This window comes from Anser anser (assembly GCF_964211835.1).
Source record: "Anser anser genome assembly, chromosome: 6".
Taxonomy (NCBI): Eukaryota; Metazoa; Chordata; class Aves; order Anseriformes; family Anatidae; genus Anser; species Anser anser.
The window spans coordinates 26,452,933-26,474,281 of record NC_139726.1 but is presented as its reverse complement, the minus strand read 5'-3'; the positions used below and the strand labels follow the sequence as shown (position 1 = coordinate 26,474,281).

The 21,349-nt window shown below is 41.8% G+C and overlaps 2 protein-coding genes across 2 annotated transcripts in view; one reads left to right on the top strand and one right to left on the bottom strand.

Annotated features, from left to right (window-relative positions):
• Positions 1-21,349, top strand: part of RAPH1 (Ras association (RalGDS/AF-6) and pleckstrin homology domains 1) — a gene marked incomplete at its 5' end in the record, with an annotated part of 344,080 nt that overhangs the window by 133,785 nt on the left and 188,946 nt on the right. The window contains 2 exons of the mRNA XM_083842783.1: positions 6,822-6,961; positions 15,329-15,421. The remainder of the gene's footprint in view (positions 1-6,821; positions 6,962-15,328; positions 15,422-21,349) is intronic.
• Positions 15,435-21,349, bottom strand: part of CTLA4 (cytotoxic T-lymphocyte associated protein 4) — a 32,060-nt gene continuing 26,145 nt past the window's right edge. The window contains exons 2-4 of the mRNA XM_083842865.1: positions 20,368-20,718; positions 19,718-19,827; positions 15,435-18,770 (exon numbers count right to left, since the gene is read on the bottom strand). Coding sequence (XP_083698991.1) covers positions 18,672-18,770; positions 19,718-19,827; positions 20,368-20,718 — 560 coding nt within the window. The 3' untranslated portion in view covers positions 15,435-18,671. The remainder of the gene's footprint in view (positions 18,771-19,717; positions 19,828-20,367; positions 20,719-21,349) is intronic.

Genomic DNA, 21,349 nt, shown 5'->3' with positions numbered 1-21,349 from the left:
TCACTCGCTATTAAGTGTGTAGACAGGCCGCAGTCACTCATGGTGTACAGATTTCAGCCGGAGATGCAACTCGTGTTGCACCAACCCTGCTGGTATGGGGCTGATGCCTCCCACAGGCCTGTGGGCACGCTGTAATGTTCTGACCACCAGTGTGCCAGAGGAGGCTACAGGGTCTCACCTCAGCTCAGCGGCAGGGCAGACACTTCCCTGTACGGGTATGTTAAGGAGTTAAGCCCAGATCTGACACACGTGCAATAAACTCAATCAATAGGAGCCTAAGTGGCAAATGCAGTCAGCCTAAATGCCACTTCAGGTCCTGTGACTCATGTTTTGTGCTGGCTGGCTCAAGGCCCTCAAGGCCTCTCTCCCGCCGACCTCAAGAGCTGATGCTCTGTGTGTCTGGCCTCCTGCCCACTGGCACACAGCTACCTAATGAGGTACCTAATCACTTTTCCAGGATCACTGAGCATAGGGAGGCATGGACCCAGTGACGGTCAGCACACATATGACCGTGGCCTGGACTGCAGGCCTACGGGATGGCTGTGGAAGATTTCCTGTCTTGGTAACAACCAACACCGTGTTCCTGCCCTTCCAGGTGTGCTGGGAGGAGGACTGTGAGCAGCAGGTATCTTTGAGTGGCATACGCCCAAATGTGCAGGAGGTATTTAGGAGAACAGCAGGGTTGTAAGCAGCATGGGTTCATGTATGCCAGAGGGAGGAGAACACCTTCTGAAGCCTTTGCAGTTTCTTTGTGGCCAATGGGCAGCTGTCTGGAGCTTTGTGACCAGTGCTACCTACATCTGGGTTCAGATGGGAGGTTCCCCAGAGTGGACAGTAAATATACAAAATCCAAAAGAAATGTATACTTGGGGACCCAGACTGTTTTTGTCTTGCCACTTGTAGAGCACTTTATGACACCTACCCGACACTGAGCTGGATGACCATGAAAGTTTTTCTGCTGTTGGATTTGAATTTAATTCTCTTCTAGGTGTGACAGTGATGAATTAAACACATTCTTTAGCATTTTCACACCCCAACTGTTTCAAAGCTCTCAGTAAGGTAGGGCCTCCTGTTATGTGGTTGTCTGGTCAGCTGCTTTGGAGGAGTTAGGATTGAAAGAGCCGCAGGCTGTAGTCGTAGTTGGGGTTTGTGGTGTGATTTTATCTCAGCATTGTTGTGATTACGTTTTAAAGGTAAACTTTCGCTACCGTTGAGTTGACAGTATAACACGAGGGGAACTTTCCCCTACAGAAGCAGCCCCCGAAGCTGCGATGCATTCCTGTAGATAAGAGAGAACTGAAATGGCATGCGGAAAACTGCAAAGACAGGTCTAACAGCACAGCCCAGGCCTGGACTTCCAGAAACACTGAAGTGGCTTAGGACACCCATGCTGCTGTCTGCTGCCAGCTCACATTAAACACTTTTGAAAATCTTGGTTTTTCCAAGTGTTTTTGAGCCAGGCTTTGGTTTGCAGCTCCTACTAGTGGTTAATTGAAGATACACTTAGACAGCTCAGGCCTTGACAGATTTGGAGGAATAAAATCAATGAAATGACATCTTTCTTAAACATGTAACTAAATTTCCTCTTTTTTTGTGTATGTCATGTTCAGAATCACAGAGGTTACTGTACTGGGAACAAAATGCTCTGTCCATGCATGCAAAAGCTAAAAGAAGCACAGAATAATGATACTGTGCTCCACCACACTCAAGGCATGATCCGGCCGCACTTCTCTTACGGATGCCAGCACAAAGCTAAGGAAAGCTGGACCCACTGCAGCCCTGTGTCACACTTTCGGCAAGTGACCAGTGGAGGGGTTTTGTCCCGTTTGGTAGATGATTCCAAGAGCTGACATGGGCTATGTGTGAACTGTAAAACCCCTCCCGCGCGGCCTGGGCTTCCTGGAGGAGCCGAAGCCCCTGCTGCAAGACAGGGGAGCTGCGAGGGCGTGCACAAGGGTGCAAGAGGGCCCCGTGCGCCTTGAACCCGTGCCCCCCAGGCAGCCCGGGCTGAAAACCCTCCGACGGCCGCTGTCCGCTGCCCGCCCCGCCGCCACGGGGGCCGCACGGGGGCGCCGCCGCACCGCGCTGCGACACGGCCCGGCCCGGCCCGGCCCCGCCGCCTGAGGGGAGCCGCGGCCCGGCTGCTCCCGGCACCGCGCCTCAGGGGGCCGCCCGCGGACGCACAGCGTTAGTTTGGAAAGATTTGGGCTTTTCTCATTTTTAAGGTTTCTGACACCTGCATGGACGAGGCCAGTGCCGTGTTTCAGTGACCCGGGGGTGCAGGCCAGGGCAGGGCTCCGTGTTTTCGGTGTCACGGCAGAGGGGGAGGTTCTGTCTTCTGAGTGGGCACTTGGCAATTGTCAGGCTGCGCCCGCTAATTTGATGAGAAAGAACAAGCCGTGAAAACAGTCAGTCCCTCCAGCAGGCCAGGAAAGGCCAGGAGACAAAGGAGTCTGAAAAAAAATCACTTTTTCCGTCATGTCGCCATGTCTCGTTCTGGGTGTTAACGGGCCCCCCCAGGGGGTGGGTGAGGACTGCTGGTTCCAGCCAAAGCTCACATTGCCTGGTTAGTAAATCGGAATTGCCCACATCCAGAGCAGGGAGGCTTCAGGAGGAAAGGTTCCCCCTTGCTGCACGATCAGTAACAATTTACCAAGTCTAGTTTTATTGATGAACATGCTGAAATCAGAGCTGTTACTTGATAAAACATACGCTTAATCACGCTCAGCACAGCTTATATGACCATACAGGGTCTGGAAATGTCTGTCACACAAAAGATGTTAAAGGAAGTGTGTGGTACTGGCTTGTACATGTTAAACTGGAAAAGAGGATGAAATTCTCACAGTTTGTTCTATCCTCAAGAGAACAAGGAAGAAAATTTTGCTAATACCTTCCTCTGCCATTGATACCAGCATCTTTTATAACCTCGAGGTTACAAAAAATATTGATAGCAAAATAAATCCTGTTACAGCAACCCTGAATTCTGGATCCTGGCCAGAAACAGTTTTGTGCAGCCGCACAAAGCGTCCAGTGACCAAAGGCATCGTCTTCTCCTCCAGTTTCATGGCTTACGCAGAGTCTGCAGCACGAGCAGAACACTTGTGCTGCGGCGTGCAGAGCTGGTGTGGGCAGGGGGCTGCCCTGTCCCTGCCAAGGGGAGATGCAGCCTCTCTGGAAGCAGTTGTGATGGATGCTGCCTCTGGCCTGCTGTGGACTGCCCTCCTCCAGGAGGGGAGGCTTGGCTGGGAACCCCTGGAGGGTGCAAAGGCTGCTTCAGCCCTGTGGGAGCAGCTGAGTATGCTGTGGCCAAGGGACAGCTGAAGGGTCAGTTGGATGTGAAAGACCAGGGAAACACAGCAACAAACTGCAAAGGTGTGTCTCATTAAGACTTGGAGACGTTATTATGAAGAGAAAAGGAGGACAGCTATGCCTCCTGAAGAGACTGAAGGAACTCCTCCAGGGATCAGTCAGAACTCAGTTTGCTGCCACTCAGAAAGTCACTGAGTTAACCAACATTAAGCTTGGGAGCAAAAGCCTATCTGCAAGAATGACAGGAGTGGAGTTGTCCATAAGCCCTTCTGATGTGTTTGCTGTTTGTCTCAGGCTACTTTTAATCCAGTGAAGTATGTCTTTTCTGTGCTTAAAAGTCTTTGATGTTCTTTGGGAGCTCACTAAGGGAACAGTCTAGGTACTCCTCTCACAGCCAGCTTGGTTGCTGTCACCACACACACAAAAAAAAAAAAAGTAAAAATTAGAACAACAGTAAACAAAACATAGAAACAAGATATCTGTGTTCTCTAGAGAACATGAATGATTGAAATGACTACTTTAGAACATCACTTTAACCACATTGATGATATTACAGATCACCATAGTATATTCTGGTGAATTGGCCTTTGCCATGTAAAAACTCAAGATTTCTTAACTGAAGTTCCTAGCCTTCGTGCACCTCTGAATGCCCCTGGGAAACAGGCGTAACTACTTCGTAAGTTGTACAACTTCTTCATAGCTGAACCTTCACGATAATGGCATTCTTCATTTGTATGGCCCTCCACATCTACATATTACCATGTCAAAATCAGCTTGATTCTCATGAATTTCACCCTGAGAGTGCAAAAAGAAAAAAACTGGTGTGTGTGCACATTGCAAAGGTTCGTAGGGCCAAGACAGAGTGCTCACAGCAAAAGCTATGAGCTCTGCAGCTGCTCAGCTCCTATCTTGGTAGGCTGTCCTTCTGTGTTTGGCTCTAGTGGACACTTTATACAGTTCAGGGTGGGCTACCTGGGCTCTCAGGGTAAGTCGTCATTGAGCTCTGCTCAGCCTAAGCTATTCTCAGCTCCTGTTGCTATTACTCTTAAGTTGGCCCAGGGAGTTGCAAACATGTCATATAGAAATGTGCAGCTCCTGCTTGCTCATGACGGTCTGCTGGCAAACTTTAAGAAACAGGCTTTTCACTCGTGGTCTCTTTGATCTCAGCTCAGTGGTTAGTGGTCATTAAAAGTGAAAGTGTGCTCAGGGGGGCTTTTGTTGTCCTAGCCAAAGTGCTTCCTCTGTTTTGGGTCTGTAGCCTCATGCAGTTCTGACTGAGCCACAGCAAAACAGACCCAAATCCAAGGAGAGGTCAAGCAGGGAGAATAGGAGTGTCCATATTGTTCATATGGATACTACAGAATCCTGTATTTCCTGTGTCCTTGGTCAGCTGAGTTACAAAGACATAAAAACCCAAGAAAAGTGCTTGACCTGCAAATTTGTTTTGGTTGTGAGTCTTTCAGGATAGCATTACCACGTGTTTTGCCTGTTCTTACATTCGTCTCTAAGCATCTGCTTCGAGACACTTACCTGAGAGACAAGATACTTGACTTGCTGTATTTTTGTTCTCATCTGGAACAGCTGCCCTTAGGCTCACACTCTCGTGAATTGTTTAGATGACTATCAGAACAGGTGAAAGTTGGTGTTTCTCTATTCTTGCTGTGTTCATATTACTGTCAAGCATTAGTGTTACATTATTGTCTGGGGCTATTCATAGCACTGTTCCCGAGCCTAAACTTAATTCCTCTGGAACCTCCTACTGGCTGGGAGCTGCCTTGGTTTGCAGCTAGGCCAAGGAGGGAGCTATGGCTCTTCAGATAGCCCTGGAAAAAATAGTGTGAAAATTTCAATTTTCTTTTCATAGATCAGTTTATAGATCAGCTACTCATCCCGTTGCTTCAGGTGACCACTGAAAAGTCACACATGCACATCCTCTCTCCCTTTAATTCAAAATCTACTACTTGCCCTGTTTGTTTGCTAGAATTCTTTCTGCTTGTATGGTCTGTGCTGTGCTGCGCTAGCAGCAGGGGCATCGCCTGGCTGTTGGGAAGCTGTTAATGACAAAGAGATCAGCATCACAGCTGATGTTGTTCTTGTTAGCTGGACTATCCTCGTTTTGGCGAAAGTTTCCCTGCAGATGCTGCCATGTACCTCTTCAAAGGTGTTCTTGGATGTGATTATATACTCACTGGCTCACCCAGGTCTTTCTTAGACTTATCTCTTCACCTGATGTTGGGGGGGGAGTGCCCCTGTTGTGGCCCAGGAGTACGTAACCATTGCTCATTTTGTTGGCATTCACAGTACGATGAGAAGTGTACAAATGTATTACTTTCTATGTTAGGGTTTATACAGTACCTGCAATCCACAAAACAGGGTATTCTTTAGTTCCCAAGTCATAAATTCCTATTATATTGATTCAGGCATTAAGTTCTGTGGGCCATTTGTTTCTTTCCTTCTGTGCTAAGTAAGAACAAGTAAGATCAAAGCAGTAGCAAAAAAAAAAAAAAAAGCCAGTGACTCCACTTCTCTTTGGGTTGCTGTGGTTACACTATGTTTGCTACTGACATCAGTGAGGACTCTGTAATGCTTGCGTGATGGACTGTTTTGGGTGCCTCTTTTGCTTGAAGAAAAAAAAAAAAGTAGCCGAAGGGGAAAAAATTAAGTTGTCCATTTGCATCTTTCCTTCTAGTCATGTTTTCATAACAGGGTGAGTAGTGTTAGTGGTTTACTGAGGAGCAAGTGGTGATTTTTTTAATATGCTTTACATACATGCTTTTTTATAATACAGCTACAAATCATTTTAGTTGATATGGAAACGTAACTATTTTTCCACTAAGAAAAGAAACACTTCATTGTTTCCAAAGCTTTGAAAACTACCTCAAATAGCACCTTTTTCTATCTAGGTTTTTCTGCCAATTTCAAGGCCATTTAAGGTTTTTCAGGTTCTTCCATTTCTTACGTAATACAATGAACAAATCAGAACAGAATCAGAACTATCAGAACAGCTGATCATCTTTGCTTACCTGGACTCAAGTTCACAAGGTTTTAAAAAGTGGCAGGATGAATCCATGTAAAAGAAACCCCTCAAGGTTGTTAAACATACAGATACCAAACTTTGACATTCCTAAGCTGCTGGTGAGGGAAGGCTGGGACAGTATTTGGGGGAAATTTCATAACATACTTTCCATGTTGTTATTCCCTACCCAGACATAGTTCTTGGTCACTGTTGGGAAGTGGATAGCAGAAAGAGTACATCGTTTGTCTGACCTGCTGTGGGCTCAGTTATGTTCTTATGCTCTTATTGTTGCTGACTAGGATAGCAAATTGCAATTTGTTTTGCTAAATGGCATCAAAGCCTGAAAAATGCAGTGTGCTCCACATCATTTGAAGCTCATGGCACTGCAGTGCCTTTCAGGTGGGCTTACTGCTTCGCAGGAAAAAGGTAACGGTTTTGGGTGATTGTGTAGGTCAACAACTCCAGTTCTCTGAGCAACCCGCCATTTTCCTTACAGAGCAGCCAGCTCATCTGCAAAGCACATCTCCTGCAACACAGCCAGCGGTGGGAGCAGTTGGAGGTACTCAGTACAGACAGAGGAAGCAATCAGCTTTGAAAAAAGAGCTTCATGAGCAGCCTGCAGACTGTGTGCTTCAAGTGAGTTAAATGTCTTATCTTCTAACAAGTTAACTGCTTAATTACACACCCAATATGTCATTTGGTTTGTGTTACATGAGTTACACGTATGCAAATATATGTGTATACACTTTTATGTGCAGTTGTCTAAAGGAAAGCAATTTGCAGCAGTGTTATCCTAGTATTGTCATGAATTCCCAAATACAAATCTAGGGAGTGAGAATACAAGTACAAAAACATTTGATTTACGGATGTTCCAGTAAGGAGAGAGTATATCAGTGAAACTGCAGCAGTTCGAGCAGATGCTGCTGTGGAAACCCAACACGGTCCATTATTTTCATTAGTAGTTTCACATATATGTCAAGCATAGGCCATTCCTGATTTCACAGAGACTGGGACTGTTTAACCTGAAGAAGGGAAGGCTCAGGGGGCATCTTATTGGTGTGTATAAATATTCAGGGTAGTGATAAAGAGGACGGAGCTAGACTCTTGGTGCCCAGTGACAGGACAAGAAGCAGTCCAAAAAATTCCATTTAAATGTAAAAACAGTTCTACTGGGGGTAGTCAAACACTGGATCAGGTTGCCCAGAGAGGTTGTGGAGATGTTCAAAACCCAGCCAGCCATGGCCCTGAGCAGCCTGCTCCAGCTGACCCTGCTTTGAGCAGGGGCCTTGGACTAGGCAATTTCCAGAGGTGCCTTCCCACCTCAGCCGTCCCATGATTCTCAATGCCTTTGTTCCAGGCATCTGAATTTTGGCATTCGTACATTGTGATGTGTCTGTATAAGTTTTAGGTTTCATCCTGACTCAGCCTTTCCAACAGAAACAACAAAGGGGAAAGGCTATCTGCTTAACACCTAGGAATTTGGAGGTGGAAATCACCATCTGCTTAACTGCTGCAGTGTCTTTTCGGATCATTCCTATCTTCGCTTCTGCCTGCTATGTCTGGTCTTGAATCAGGCCTGCAGATACTGTAAAACAAGTACCATTTGATTAGTACTCATTTATAATGTACTGTCCTTATTATTGCAAATAAGAATATTATCTCATATAAAATGCATTCAAGAGAACTGCTGATGTGTTGTCCTACCACAGAACGGAACGTCTTTTGGTGTTCCCACAGCCAGCAGGTTAACAGTGGCTGATTTATTTTGCGTCCATGGAAAGAAGAAACAGTTTTAAAAAGATGAGCTACACCATCTCATGCTGATACCTACAAACTGTACAAATAAGATGCCTGACTTAAGTATGTGTGTGACTTGGAAAGAGAAAAGAAAAATTAAACATAGTATTACCAGCACAAATAAAACTCAAACCTTGTTAGGTATTAGCACATAAATTGGTAATATGAGTTTTTCAGACCAGAGATCTTTCTTGCATTAGAAAGAGCAAGGGTTACTGGTTTGGAACCTCATACAGTTTCTGCTGTCATTAAAATCTGCTGTGCAAAGGACTTCTAAGTGTCTCAAAATTGTTGAAAACAGCGATTCTTAGTTCTGTTGCAAGATGCAGATTCACAGTACTCATCACTAAATCTGCTTGTGTTCCATGTTCTAACAGGGCAGTGTTGTCAATAACATATACTTTTAACAATCTTGAATAGATTTAAACAAATAAATTGTTGCGATGTTTGCTATTATACTTGCTAAGTTTTAAGATAAGAATTTCCCATTATGTATCAGGGCAAAATTGCAACCATTCAGAGTTTTGCAGTAAAAATCAGGAAAGCTTGCCAACCATGACAGTCTTCTGCTGAAAGTGCAGAGGGAGTGAGCACTCTCCTGGGCTAGTCAGTGGTCTGAGCACATCCCTGCCTTTGATGTGGGATAAGGCAAAGGAGCAGCAGCCTGTGTGTCTCACTTCCCAGATGAGTACCACAACCTTCAGGCCCTTTGCATTCCTGTGTCTGGCACTGAGCAGAAGATCTAACTTTGACTCGGAAAGTTTTGTCAAAAAAGGTTTAGTTGCTGCATATGCACACATCTATACATAAACACACACACTTGTTAAAACAAACGATCATTCTCTGTATGAAGTTTCTGGCCAACTCTAATTATGTGAAGGTGACTAATAGGACCAACTCACCCACCACTGGAAAGTGGCAGCCACTTACTCATGCATATCCAAGTGAACAAATGAGGGCAGGAACTAAAGAGAACTCTGAATGACTTGTAAAATGACAGGATTTGAGATTTTGCTGGAGTATTCTCTTTAAACACTTCACAATTACAAAAATGCCATGGTATCTACTGATCAAATATCATCAGAGCATCAGTTTCATGTTGAAAGAATTGAAAACAGCATTTCAGCAAAACATGAAACTATTTTCTAGCAACTAGACAGAAAATAGCAACACTTCATTTTTCAGCCAATTTATAAGTTTTATTTTGGAACAGATGGAAGACAATGTATTGATGAATAAGTGACTTTTTTCACTTTTTTAAATGAAGTGCGGGTTGAGGTAGCATGGGAAGCCTTTGGGTATGCTCAACATACAGGTACGTGTATTTCAGATGCATATTACTATATTCATATATTTTATTGTATATATTTAGTAAATTTAAGTTCTAATTCTACTTTCCCACACCACCTGCTTCACATACAACAAACTATTTCCAGCTTCTGCTCTTCCAGCTCTGATTCAGGGACAGTTTTTTACAACACTGAAACATTTTGCAAAACTTTACCCTACACAGTTGCTACTATTGTATGATGAGTAAGATTTTGTGATTTATTCACAAGCCACATGAACAAGCTTGTAATCTGACTAGTTAGCTATAAGTGTCAATGCTTTTAATCCATACACTGGCCTCCCAGAAAATTAAATTCATAGAATAAAGAAAAAAAATAAGTGAAATGGAAGTTGGAAAGATCCAGTTGGGTCCAGCTGGAAGTTTCAAAAGTTCTGTTCATCCTAATAATGAATTGAATTTGGAATCACATAATGGCAGCTATCTAATAGCATGAAAAGAAAAAAGGTTGACCAATTATTGAAAAAGAATTGTACCCTCATTACCCTCTAAAATGTCATAATTAACTCAAATTGCTTTTGGCTTTATTGTAAGGTAAGAAAGGAGGATCAACACAATAGCTTTTGCTACATTTGGCCTCATCTCCATTTTGTGGTATTATTATTTGTTCTTTGAAGATTTCTCACTCAGATACATAATTTCCGTTCTTTTGCAAAAACTAGACTTATGAGAATAACTGGTTCTAAATTCACTGTCCAATCTGAAAAGAATGTGATTTTTTGACAAACTAGGAAAAAAGAAAAAAGATAGTTTTATCTTTTATCTTAAGTTTTATCTTATCTGAGAGAAAGATAGTTTTATGTCTGACAAACATTTTTCTTGTTAGAAATTCAACATGGTTAATGTAAATTTTAAAGTGAAGCATCATTTCAAAGAAGTCAAAGTATTTCATTTTGAAATACAAACATACATTCTTTTTCCCCAGATTTTTTCTATACACACGAATTTACCAAAGTCACCATAGGCAAAATGTTTTATGTGAGCTGCTTATCAGTGGAAAAGGGTATTCAGTTGAAATACTTCATCTGTCTGGAGCAGACGTGGGTGCTGAGTGTTTCCTGTTCTGCATGTTGGAAAATAACACCAACAACATCTATGTTGTCACACCTAAACTGGCATTTTTGGGGAAGAACCATATAAAAAGGCACTGCATTTAAAGATGACATTTATGCCATGTGCACACAGGCTAACTTCCTCTCGCTTCCTCTAGGCTCTTCCTCTTGAAGCCTGGCTTTTGTTCAGGTGCCATGCAGGTTGTTACCCTCCTCTGCATGTCATCCACCCACTGAATAAGACACAGCCTGCATCTCCTTCTTTGTCCTCCTAACTATTTCATATATTCATTGCACAAGACACTAGCAATCTGGTCCTATGGAGCATGCACCATTGAAAAATGAAAGCGGAGAGAGGAAATAGATGTCCATGCTTAGCATCATGACTGTCCTAGTTTCAGGAACCATAGAGCAAATGCTTAAGGTGCATTTCAGACTGAGGCCTCTGAAACCTGAGAGTGAAGAGACTTTGTCCACATCCATGAAAGAACGACTAGTAGCTTGTGCTCAGGGATAGCCGAGAAATTGCTATATTTAGTAAAACTGGTATGGAAACCTGGTCTTTCTTAATCATAGAATACAAAGTAAAAAGATGAAAAACAATAATGGAAGTTAATCTGAAAGTTACAATATAAATGATGACGTTAATGTGAAGAATCTTTACACAGGATATGCATCTGTGGTTCACATATGGGAGGGGGTAACATGAGTTTGGAAACTACTGGTATAATTACATTATATTATTGCGCAGAGACGAGTAGAGAGAAGAACTTAAAAGATGTTTTATCTCAGTGAGAGAGTACAATAAAGAGCAGGCTAAGTAAATAGTCATAAAATAAAATATGATATAATGAATTAGCTTGGTATTATAAGAGAAAGGAAAATATTATTAATTTGTGAAGCAGACAGTCATCTTTGCTACTGAATTAAAAGTGAGAGAGCTCTTATAAATGCTACCCACACGATGTAACACCTCACCAAAGCTCAACTATGAAACCAACTTATTCTGCTGATTACTGCTGTTCTAGCCATCTTTCCTGCATGTAAAACATTAAGTCAGCCAGTTATGAAGCTATTGAATGTTTCCAGAGTGTCACTTACCAGAAGGATTTAATAACTTACTAAGAAATGAACTGTTTTGCTTTCTGATCTTGATTAAGTGCTGCTAACATACCACAATTTATAACAGTTTCAAATGTGGGTTATTTTTAGTTCTTGTTCCCCTCTCCAATTATTTCTACAATTTTTGACCAGTTGATTGCGTCTAAGTTTTTAATCTGTATGATACAAATAAATTACAGCAGGTTTTGTGTTTCCGTAGTACTGCCTGACACAGTTTCTAGCATAGGCAAAGAGAGGGCCTATTTTTAGTCACCTATTTGTTCTATTTGTTTGGGTTCAAATTAAGTAAAAAGATGACAATAGCAGGAACTAGAGACTTCATCTAGCACGTAAGAGTACAGACTCTGAAAATATAAGAAAAGAAGTCTTATCAGAGCTCCTACAGAACTTCAAACAGCTCAGCTTTCCCCAAAGATGAAGAGCAGTGTGGCTCTGCAGTGTGACTGAAGGCCAACAGAGAACAAGGAGAATTTTCACAGAAAAGAAGGAGATTGAGATATTTCTTACAGTTCATGATGACGCAAGTGCCCATCTCAAAGTACTATGGAAGTCAGTACATGCCAATCCCCTCAAACTTTGGAAAGAGACTGTGCGAAAGTGAGCACTTCTGCTGGCCCCTTTCATTGCTGGTTCAAGGAAGCTGCAAATCCCCAAGGAGAAGCTCTAAAAGCAAGACTAAGAGCTGCCTAACGAGTAGTGAGTTAACAGTAACCCATTTCATGTAGAGCAGGATTCATTTACTTCCTGTGTGTACTGAGTTGTAGAAGTCTTTGGAGTCAGCCCACTCAGTTCGTACTTTGAAAGAAGCCTGGAGTATTTGCTATGTGTAACTATTTTTATTTACATAAAAAGAGCAATCCTATGTATTACATGCAAACAGCATTCCTTTCTTTCAAGAGCTCTCAGCCCAAACATTAATGTCCAGTTCTAACGGAAAACCCACATCCTGGGCACTGATCCTGGCTAGGAAGAACAAGGCATCCTGCTCCTTGCTTCAGCTTTCAACACAAGCTGCTTCATCACAGGGCAGAGCATGAATGCTGATAAACCCCACCCACAGCACAACATGGTCCAACCAGATGTTACCCGGTAATTCAAGCTCTCCCCGTTGTATCACATAACCTGTTACAGGAGGTGTTCTTCTCAAAGTTCCACCTACTGGAATCATGTAATTAATTATGTGAGAAATTATGTTTTCCTTAAAAGCAAGTGCTTGCCTACTGTTGAAAACAAAACAAAACAAAAACAACAACAACAACAAAAAACTAACAAACTAATCCAGAAGGCATCCAATAAAGAAATCAAAATGTTTTTGTTTTTTTAATCAAAGTCACGACTGTCTGGTTGTTTGATATATGGTTTCAGGTTTCTGCCATGGTTTTCCCTCACTCTGGCAGGACAGCTCTGTGCAATTGCAGCTGCCCAGTTGCTGTCTGTGATACCAAAGATGACTCTAATGGCTGCTCTCTGTGTAGAGAGTTTGTAATGAAAATAAAGAACCATCAGTATGCTACTTTTCATTTTGAACAGTCAATTACTTCATCATTAATAAATAAGATATGCTTTCTTATTATCAATTTTATTGCAAATAAAGAAGTACTACATAGCATGTTTGCAAGAAAACTGCATGCCAATAAATATTATACTGTAACATAATTCATCCATATTTTTTAATCCTAATTTTTACTGCAATCGCATATACTTGTTTTCAATTTGTAATATACTTATATTGAAAGATGTCTGTGTCTTACCACTTGTGCTGCCAGCAGTTTGCCTGTTGATGCTCCTGTGAGTTAAAGTAACTTAAAATGTTCAGGAACCTTATTTGTATCATGTGGATGTTTGAACAGAACAGATGTGGTGTTGTGTAGAAATGTTCCACCTCAGAGCAGAAAATGAAGCAGATCAAACTGAGCAGATTAAAGAACTACTTTTTTTCAAAACAACAGCCAGAGGAGAATGAAGGAGAAAAACTGTCAGTGAAGAAACTGAGAACTTTTAGTTCAACTGTAACTTCATAACCACTAAAAAACGTTCATTAAGATATAAAACCATGAATGTGGTTAAGGCAGCTGACTTTGGAAATTGAAAGAAAACTCCATTTTAGAAGTTAAAAGAAAAAGGAAAGAAAAGTAGAAAAGTGACATTGTGAATAGTTAATAATCTTCTATTTCATGGAAATATCTGCCAGGTCACATCAAAAGGAATTATTAACGATTCTAGACAGAGTTTTGTCCCCTATCTGAACTCTTCCTTGCTGTATCCTTCCAGCAAACAACAGGAATTTCTAAACTAATTTCAGGGGCAACTTTTACAACTCTCCTGCCTCGACTTACTGAGATCTTGTATCAGTAGCTGTTAATTTGTTCAAACATGCCACAGTTCCTCAACATTCTTCTTTGATACACGATGTAAAAGTGCCTTAAATAAGACTGTTCTTTTATCAGTCACAGAAAACATTCACACAAAATGATAACAAATTCTCTTAAGTGCTAAATATCTGTATGTAGAAGTACAGGAATAATCATGCACAAGTGCTCAGGAATTTGCAGTATCAACAGTATGGTGCCCTGTATTTGTGATTCTTTCCTCTTTCTCTGCAGCTCCAAAGTTTTCTGAGTTTCACCTCTTCCCCACACCTTTCTTCTCCATCCATAAGCCTGCACTCAAAATGACATTACGCTCCCAGGGAATGTAGAGGCTCCACAGCGAGAGAAACTAGCTCAAAGTACCATTTATGAGTTCAAGCAAGCATGAAGTTTACAAATGTCAAAAGTAAATTGGTTTTAGTAATGCATAAAACCATCTGCTATACACCAGCCTTCTTTGGTTTGGATTTCATGACATAACTCCTGGCTACATCATCTGATTCCTGTTTATGCCTCTCCTTTTAGAGGCACAACTCTAGTCATGGTTCAGACTGTTCCCATCATGGGGAGGACTGAAACCTTTTTTTTTTGTTTTCTTTTTTTTTTTTTTCAGAGCTCTCTCCCCAGCAATAGTTTTTCTCTAGCAAAAGGAAGAAGCCAGACTTATGGCCTCACCTTCAGAGACTATTGCCTCCAAATCTCACCTCAGTTCCTTACATAAATTCTGATGCTCTTTGGAGCTGCAGAGCTTAAAGTCAGAAGACAGAAGTTGTATTAAACAAGCTAGGAGTTACCTGGACAATGGAGGTGTTTGTTACTGAAAAACTAGAAATTAGTCCCAAGTGTTTCTTCAGCAAAGTTCAGAAGTTAGGAAGAATAGAAGCAGGTCTGCTGTTGAATAGCTTGGGGGCCCTTGATTATAATTTTTCTAATTTGGTAAGGAAAAATTTGATGTGGAAAACAGCATGAATTGATTTTCCCTATAGATCTCAAGGCCTGACTGAGTAGCAACTTCAGATTTGCATAGTTGTTTCCTTTTTCACAGGAAGATCTCTAATGCTAAAGTGATGGACCACTCTGCCAAATCATAGAATAGCCAGATGAGAGACTTTGTTGCATGTTTTTCTGCATCAGATAGGAATCTGATAGTTGAAAATGGCAAGGAGAAAAATTGTTCATGTAAAAAAGCAGATGAAAATGAAAGTAGAATATCGGTGTGTGTGTGCATATGCCATTGCCTTTGATGCAGACAAGTATACGTGTGAATGCCCAGGCAGATGCCGCCAGAAACTCACTATTTCTGTTTCTCAAACAGGCTGACATATCTCCTGTCTGGGTAAAGGGGACATCAAAAGAGACCCTTCCTGAACCTCAACAAGCAGTGCGGTCTCATTGTTTGGCTGCCCAGGTAAGATATTCAGTTATGTTTTTAAACTCCCTGTTCTAATGAGCCCCAAATTCTTCTGAGACCAATTCCTTTGGCCTCTACATTTTGCATTCTTCCCAGAGTCAGCATTTCCTCCTTCTTACATTTTTTGGGATGTACAGTAATCTTTCATATTGGTACTGCTGTAGTCTGAGAGAAAAGCATATCTGACTTGCATATATCAATTTTTTTTGAATGCTGATCATGGCAAGATACTCTCCTGGTATCAGGAGAAAGCACAGGGCTCAAGGTCCTGAAGGGTGGCACAGGGCATGAGCAGAATGGAAATTCCCTGAGGTTTATGCTCTGCACTCTTCAGAGCTGCTATATGGACCATATGGGGACAGGCATAAATAACATCTCTGCGGGCACTTAGGCTCCAGTCATTTCTGTAGCGCCAGATATAAATTGCGAGAGTACTATTGTCAATAGAATCTGAACTGAAATCCCACTTTGGTCTTCATTGCTACATCTGCTGTTTTGAGTGCACCTTGTACTCTGCCAGAAAATTGAAAAGGGGAACCTGGCTTTGAACAAAAATGGTAACGCATGCTTGTATAACATTCAGCTCAGGTAAAGCTGCTACAATGGTAAGAAAAGCTAGAGAAAATTCAGCACTGCAGAAATAAGAGAAGGTTGGAGAAAGTTTGGGTTGAAAGCTACTGAGAATGAAGAGAAGTTCAGAACAGCTAGAGAATTTAGGCGAAGTAATTTCCAATACAATAGTTAATAAGCATCATACCAGAAATTACTTAAGTGCAGGAGCAAACATAAAATACTGCTATTGCCATATGTGAAATGATTGTTTCTGCTCAGGTGTCCCATAATCTTCACTATCTGGGTAATTTAGCAACTTTCAGTTTGTTTAGGTCAGAATTCTCCACTGCCCATTACAGGCTGAATGTCTCAAGGAAATGCTAGTGTACTGAGAGGGATTAGTCCTGGTGGATGCAGAAGGCCTAACCATGGTCAGCTTACCTGCCAGCAAAGAAAGTGATTATTATTTATACTTGGATTCTATGGTGACACAAATTCACAGCTGTGGCCAGAGGTCATGAGATTGTTGACAGAGGCCCAAAGCATCCCTTCCCTCAGGAGGGACAAACATAGAAAATCATTTACTTGAGCTGCTTTGGATTGCTCAAGAGAAGGAAGCACTTGGTTGCAGCACATACAAATTGTCAAGGGAGAGAAAAAGAAGAAACACTTGGTTCCTGATTAGCAATTGGACACAATTCAGGGAATATCTGAGCTATTACTTCCTGTGCTGGGAAAAAAAGTTGACCTGAGTAATTATTCTTGCTTTGCCAGGGTAAATTTATTGGAAGATTTTACAGCTCCAACAAGCGGATGTGTGGGTCAAATCTATTTCTGCCAGTCATGGAACACATTTCTCTTAGCAGACTGCACTTGAATAGACAGAAATTTGGTCATTTTGCAGTGAGGTCAGCTGTGTGAGTTTTTACCATTTTTAATGCCCAGAACAACAAGCTAGTGGAAAATTGGAGAAAAATCCCAGACTGTTGTCAAATCAAGAAATAATGGCTTCAGAAAAAGCATATGTCACCAGATGCTACTTCTACTTAATGCACTACAACTGTAGGTCAACACTGAGAAAGCAGTTGGCACCTGCAAATGTTTGAGTTGGTAGCAAATTTAGACTGTGAATGTTTATTTGTACAGTGGGAGCTGATGTAAGATGAATGGGGAAAGAGGGGAAAAGCTAACCAAGAGAGCAATGAGATTTGGTGTTCTGCAAGCTGCTCCTGCTGCAGGAGCAGTGTAGTGGGCTGTGGGGGTTTGATTACACAGTTACTGAGGCAAAAAGATGCATTCACAACTGTTAAACAGAGGTACATACTGCCAAGTTTTGGGATTGTAAGGTGAAATTTTGATCGCAAAGAATTAAAACGGTAGAGCTAAGAATTCTCAAATGGTTTTAAGCTCTAAAAGCTTTGTGTGTCAGGTAGCATTAAGTGAGTGAGAGTGTCAAGGAGGTGCAAAGAAAACAGGATTTGAAACTAGAACTAGCTTTTTGTATAAACAGATACAGGAGATGCTACCAAAGTCGTTACTGTTACCTTCTGCAAGCAAGTAACTTTGCTGGAAGTGTAAAGGTGACTGGTAGCATCTGCGAACCACATCACAGCAGCTCTAACTAAACAAATAGAAGACTTGGCAGATTTTAATGGTGACCCCTGAGGAGGAGGGATGAGAAAGTAAGTGTTGGCATGAGCACCCAAGCTCCTCAGAAAGGCAAAACACAGGGTCAGAGGGGAAAGGTTCATCTTGTCATCACTGCTTTCTAACATGTAGCCACTTCCTGTTGCTTCTGAGAATGGTGAATAAGAAAAGAACTTTAATTTGGGCAAAGCTTCAAGGTTTTTATTGAATGGTACATAACTAATAAACAAGATTATACACTGTTGGTATTTTCATGGAAAATAGATTCAGTTAAACACAGCAACATACTTCTGCCTTTTGGATAGATGCTAATTTAGCATTTCTAAAATGTGAGGCCCCAGCAGAGCTGGAACATCTTCCCAGCAACAGCTTAAGAGGTCTCCAGCTGGGCAGCTTTTCTCTCCAAGCACTGGCTCAGATATCATCAAGGTTAACTCCAGCGCAGCACTGCTGGGACGCAATGCCAGAGAAAGGTGCTGAGATCAGGCTTTTAGAGCAGCGGTATCATAACTGCCAGCCTATGGTGATGCCTCTGTTGAAGCGCGAAGCACTAATGCAAGAAATGGAACCAATAAATAGCACTGCACAGAAACAAGTCAACATTCTTTTGTACATTAGTGTGCTCCTCTGCCTCTGCCTCCCAGACCTGTAGGATTAGCCTTGCAATGACACACGAGCTTCTGTCTTAATAGTGTTTGGATCTCAGTTGATCAGTATATATGGCACAATCTAACAATAAGATGTTCTGCTGCAACAGCAATAGCACTTAATGCTATACATATATATATGCATATATATATAGACTAACATATTGGTACAATACAACTCAAAGAATCAATGGCCTAATGTAGCCATTTTTATGTAACAGGGTTAACCTTGAAATATTAATGCATAAACTATATTTATTCTCCTCCAAACCGTAGAAGTTACAAGGAATATTATCTCTCTTTCCCATACACCTTTGTAATAAGATAAATTTTATTTCTTTGACTTAAGTCAGTTAGCAGATTCTCCATCCCAGCTAGGAAACAGGCTCCCTCTCCCTGTTTCAATTCACAGTGATGTGAAATGGAATCACTTTTTTCTCTAGCTTTTCAGAAGGCATTTTCACATAGACTCCAGTAGTGAGACGTCGTCTTCTCTGTATCTGTAAAATATGGGAAGACACAAAAATGAACAAGTCATCACAGCATAATCACTGACTAGCACATTTTAAAGAGTGGTAGGTGTACTGCCTTTAGTGAGTAAAACATATTCTAGACACCTTTCCCATTCACCTCTCTTTGTAGAATATCCATTAAGAGTATTTGAGGGATAATCAGGAGTTACAGGGGCTGTTTAGGAAAAGATAGAGTCCTACTATTCAATTAGCGCTTTGAAGGTGCTCTTGTTGCAGAGTCCAGCAACAGTTCAAACCTATGAGTGTTGACACCTGACTGCTTCATTTGGCTTCTAGGGACAAGGATGGATTGAAAAATACAGGACAGGAGTACTTTTTGGTTTTATGCTTCGGCACTGGTTTTATTTTTAACAGGCTGAGCACGCCAGACCCACACTGAAACGGGCAACCCAGGTTTCTCATGCCTCTGTTTTCATGCAGATGTTCCTAGCCGTGAAGTTAAAAATGCTGTAAATTACAGTTCCCCCCTGTCACAAGGGGAAGCCTCTTTAAATTTGCTTTGCACCAAGATAAATATTGGGGAAAGGAAAAATCAAATCCTGGCAATTTGTGTGAATAGGCCATGTGAAATCAGAGTACACCTGAAGTCTGTTGCCTTTGATCCCAGAAGCATCCAAGACTCCGTCCTGTTCTAAGCATCCAAACCTAAGCCAAGGATCAGTCCAGCTGATAGAAGCTGGCTGCTTTCTGGTACTCTGGCAACACAACTGATCCACAAACAAGTTTAAATGGTAGGTTCAGGAAGTTCTCATTTTGCATTATTGTAACAGCACTGCATTGCACCAGTAAAAGGGAGCCAGAACACCCCCGTGCCTTCGCTCCCAACATTCTTCCCTCTTCTCATTTCTTTCTCCTTTTCCTTAGCACACAAAGGGGTATTATTAGCAGGATGGGGCTGAGTTGACAGGACTTACCGCTTTGCCCACAACAACAGCTGAGATGATGAAGCTGTAAAGAAAGAATCCTGAGGCAGTAGCTCCTAATACCCAGAGATATATGGCAGTGTCTGGACACGGTTCTGGATCTAAAATATATCGTATCACACAAGTCATATTACATGCAGAAGAACATACATCTTACTCTTCGCTGTTTCTGCACTTACATTCCTTACTGCCTGGACACAACATAAGGAATCCCCTGGAATCAAAGATTAGCCTCCACACTGCTTTTCTCTAACCTGCGCTATCGCAAGATACTACCATGACTGAGCTCTGAGCCCCTGCCCACTCAACTTCCAAGGAAAATAGCTTTATCTGCAGAAGAACACGTCTTAGCTTTGCTGTTTCAGCACCTACATACCTTACTGCCTGGACACAACATATACACTATATGGTGTTGCTTATGCTGTCCAATGCTCATACATTACTAAATATATTGCATGCCTATGGATACACCTGCTTTAGGTATCTACAGGGAGACATTAAAGGAATAAGAGCATGATTCTCAAAGCTTGAATCAGTGTTCAAACACACTTCTTACAAATAGAACTTTGAAGATCTCTGAGACATAATAGCAACACCCTTAAGCTGGGAGTATCACAGTTCTGTAAAGCTGCTTGGCTTACCAATCACGTAGAGTTGTGTGCCATTGCCCTTGTTCATAAAATAGGGTGGAGGGTACATCCGCTCCATCTTGCAGACATAAAGACCAGTGTCATTAACTTGCAGGCCAGTGAGGGTGAGGGTCACATTGTTTCGGCTAGGGCTAACACGGCACTGAATGACCTCTTCCACACTGAACATTTTAAACTCCGTCGTGTAGGTTGAAGCACAAATCTCAGTGAACTGGTCACCCGTCTGTTTCAGCAGAGTCACTCGAATTTCCTTTGCATTCCCGATGTGCTTGTATTTACACACCAAGCTGGCAACTCCTTGCCTGTTGGCCAGCACCATTGCTGGCTGAGACACTTCCATTACTGTAAGGAAGCAAAGGACATGATGGTAAATGATCTGTCAAGAAATTATCTGCAGTCATGTAATATTTACTTGAAACCTGTGCAATAGGAGGAGTGTCCTACCACCCCCTGTCAACCATGGGTAACTCCTAGAAATGCAGATAAATTCTTCCAGAAAAACACAACAACCACAATTCACATAGGGGCAGCATTAATATACTTAGAAATGCTGAAGTGCTTTAATTACTGTAAATTATATTATAAATCTCAGCAATCACTTGTTGCCCAAACCAGAACCATTAGGGTAACAGTAAAACTGAATAGAAACTGTATTTGCATTTCTTTTGGTTTTGATCTTTTTGCACCAGCCATTCCCAAGCCACTGTACAGCAACAGCATACGTATCCCAAGCCACAGTATAGGAATGCACAGCAAAGCCTGATAAACATACTGAAAAAAAATCATGACAAATCTTAAGGGGAAACTAGTGTACCACTGGCTACCTTTTACGGCTGCTGTACTCTATCCCACTATAGTATGGGAATGCAATTATTTTTTCCTTTAAACCTGTCAGGACACAGTATTTGATTTCATATTATATCAGTCCATTTGTGGTCAGGGCTTATCTTCCCCAGTTCATCAGTGCCAGAAT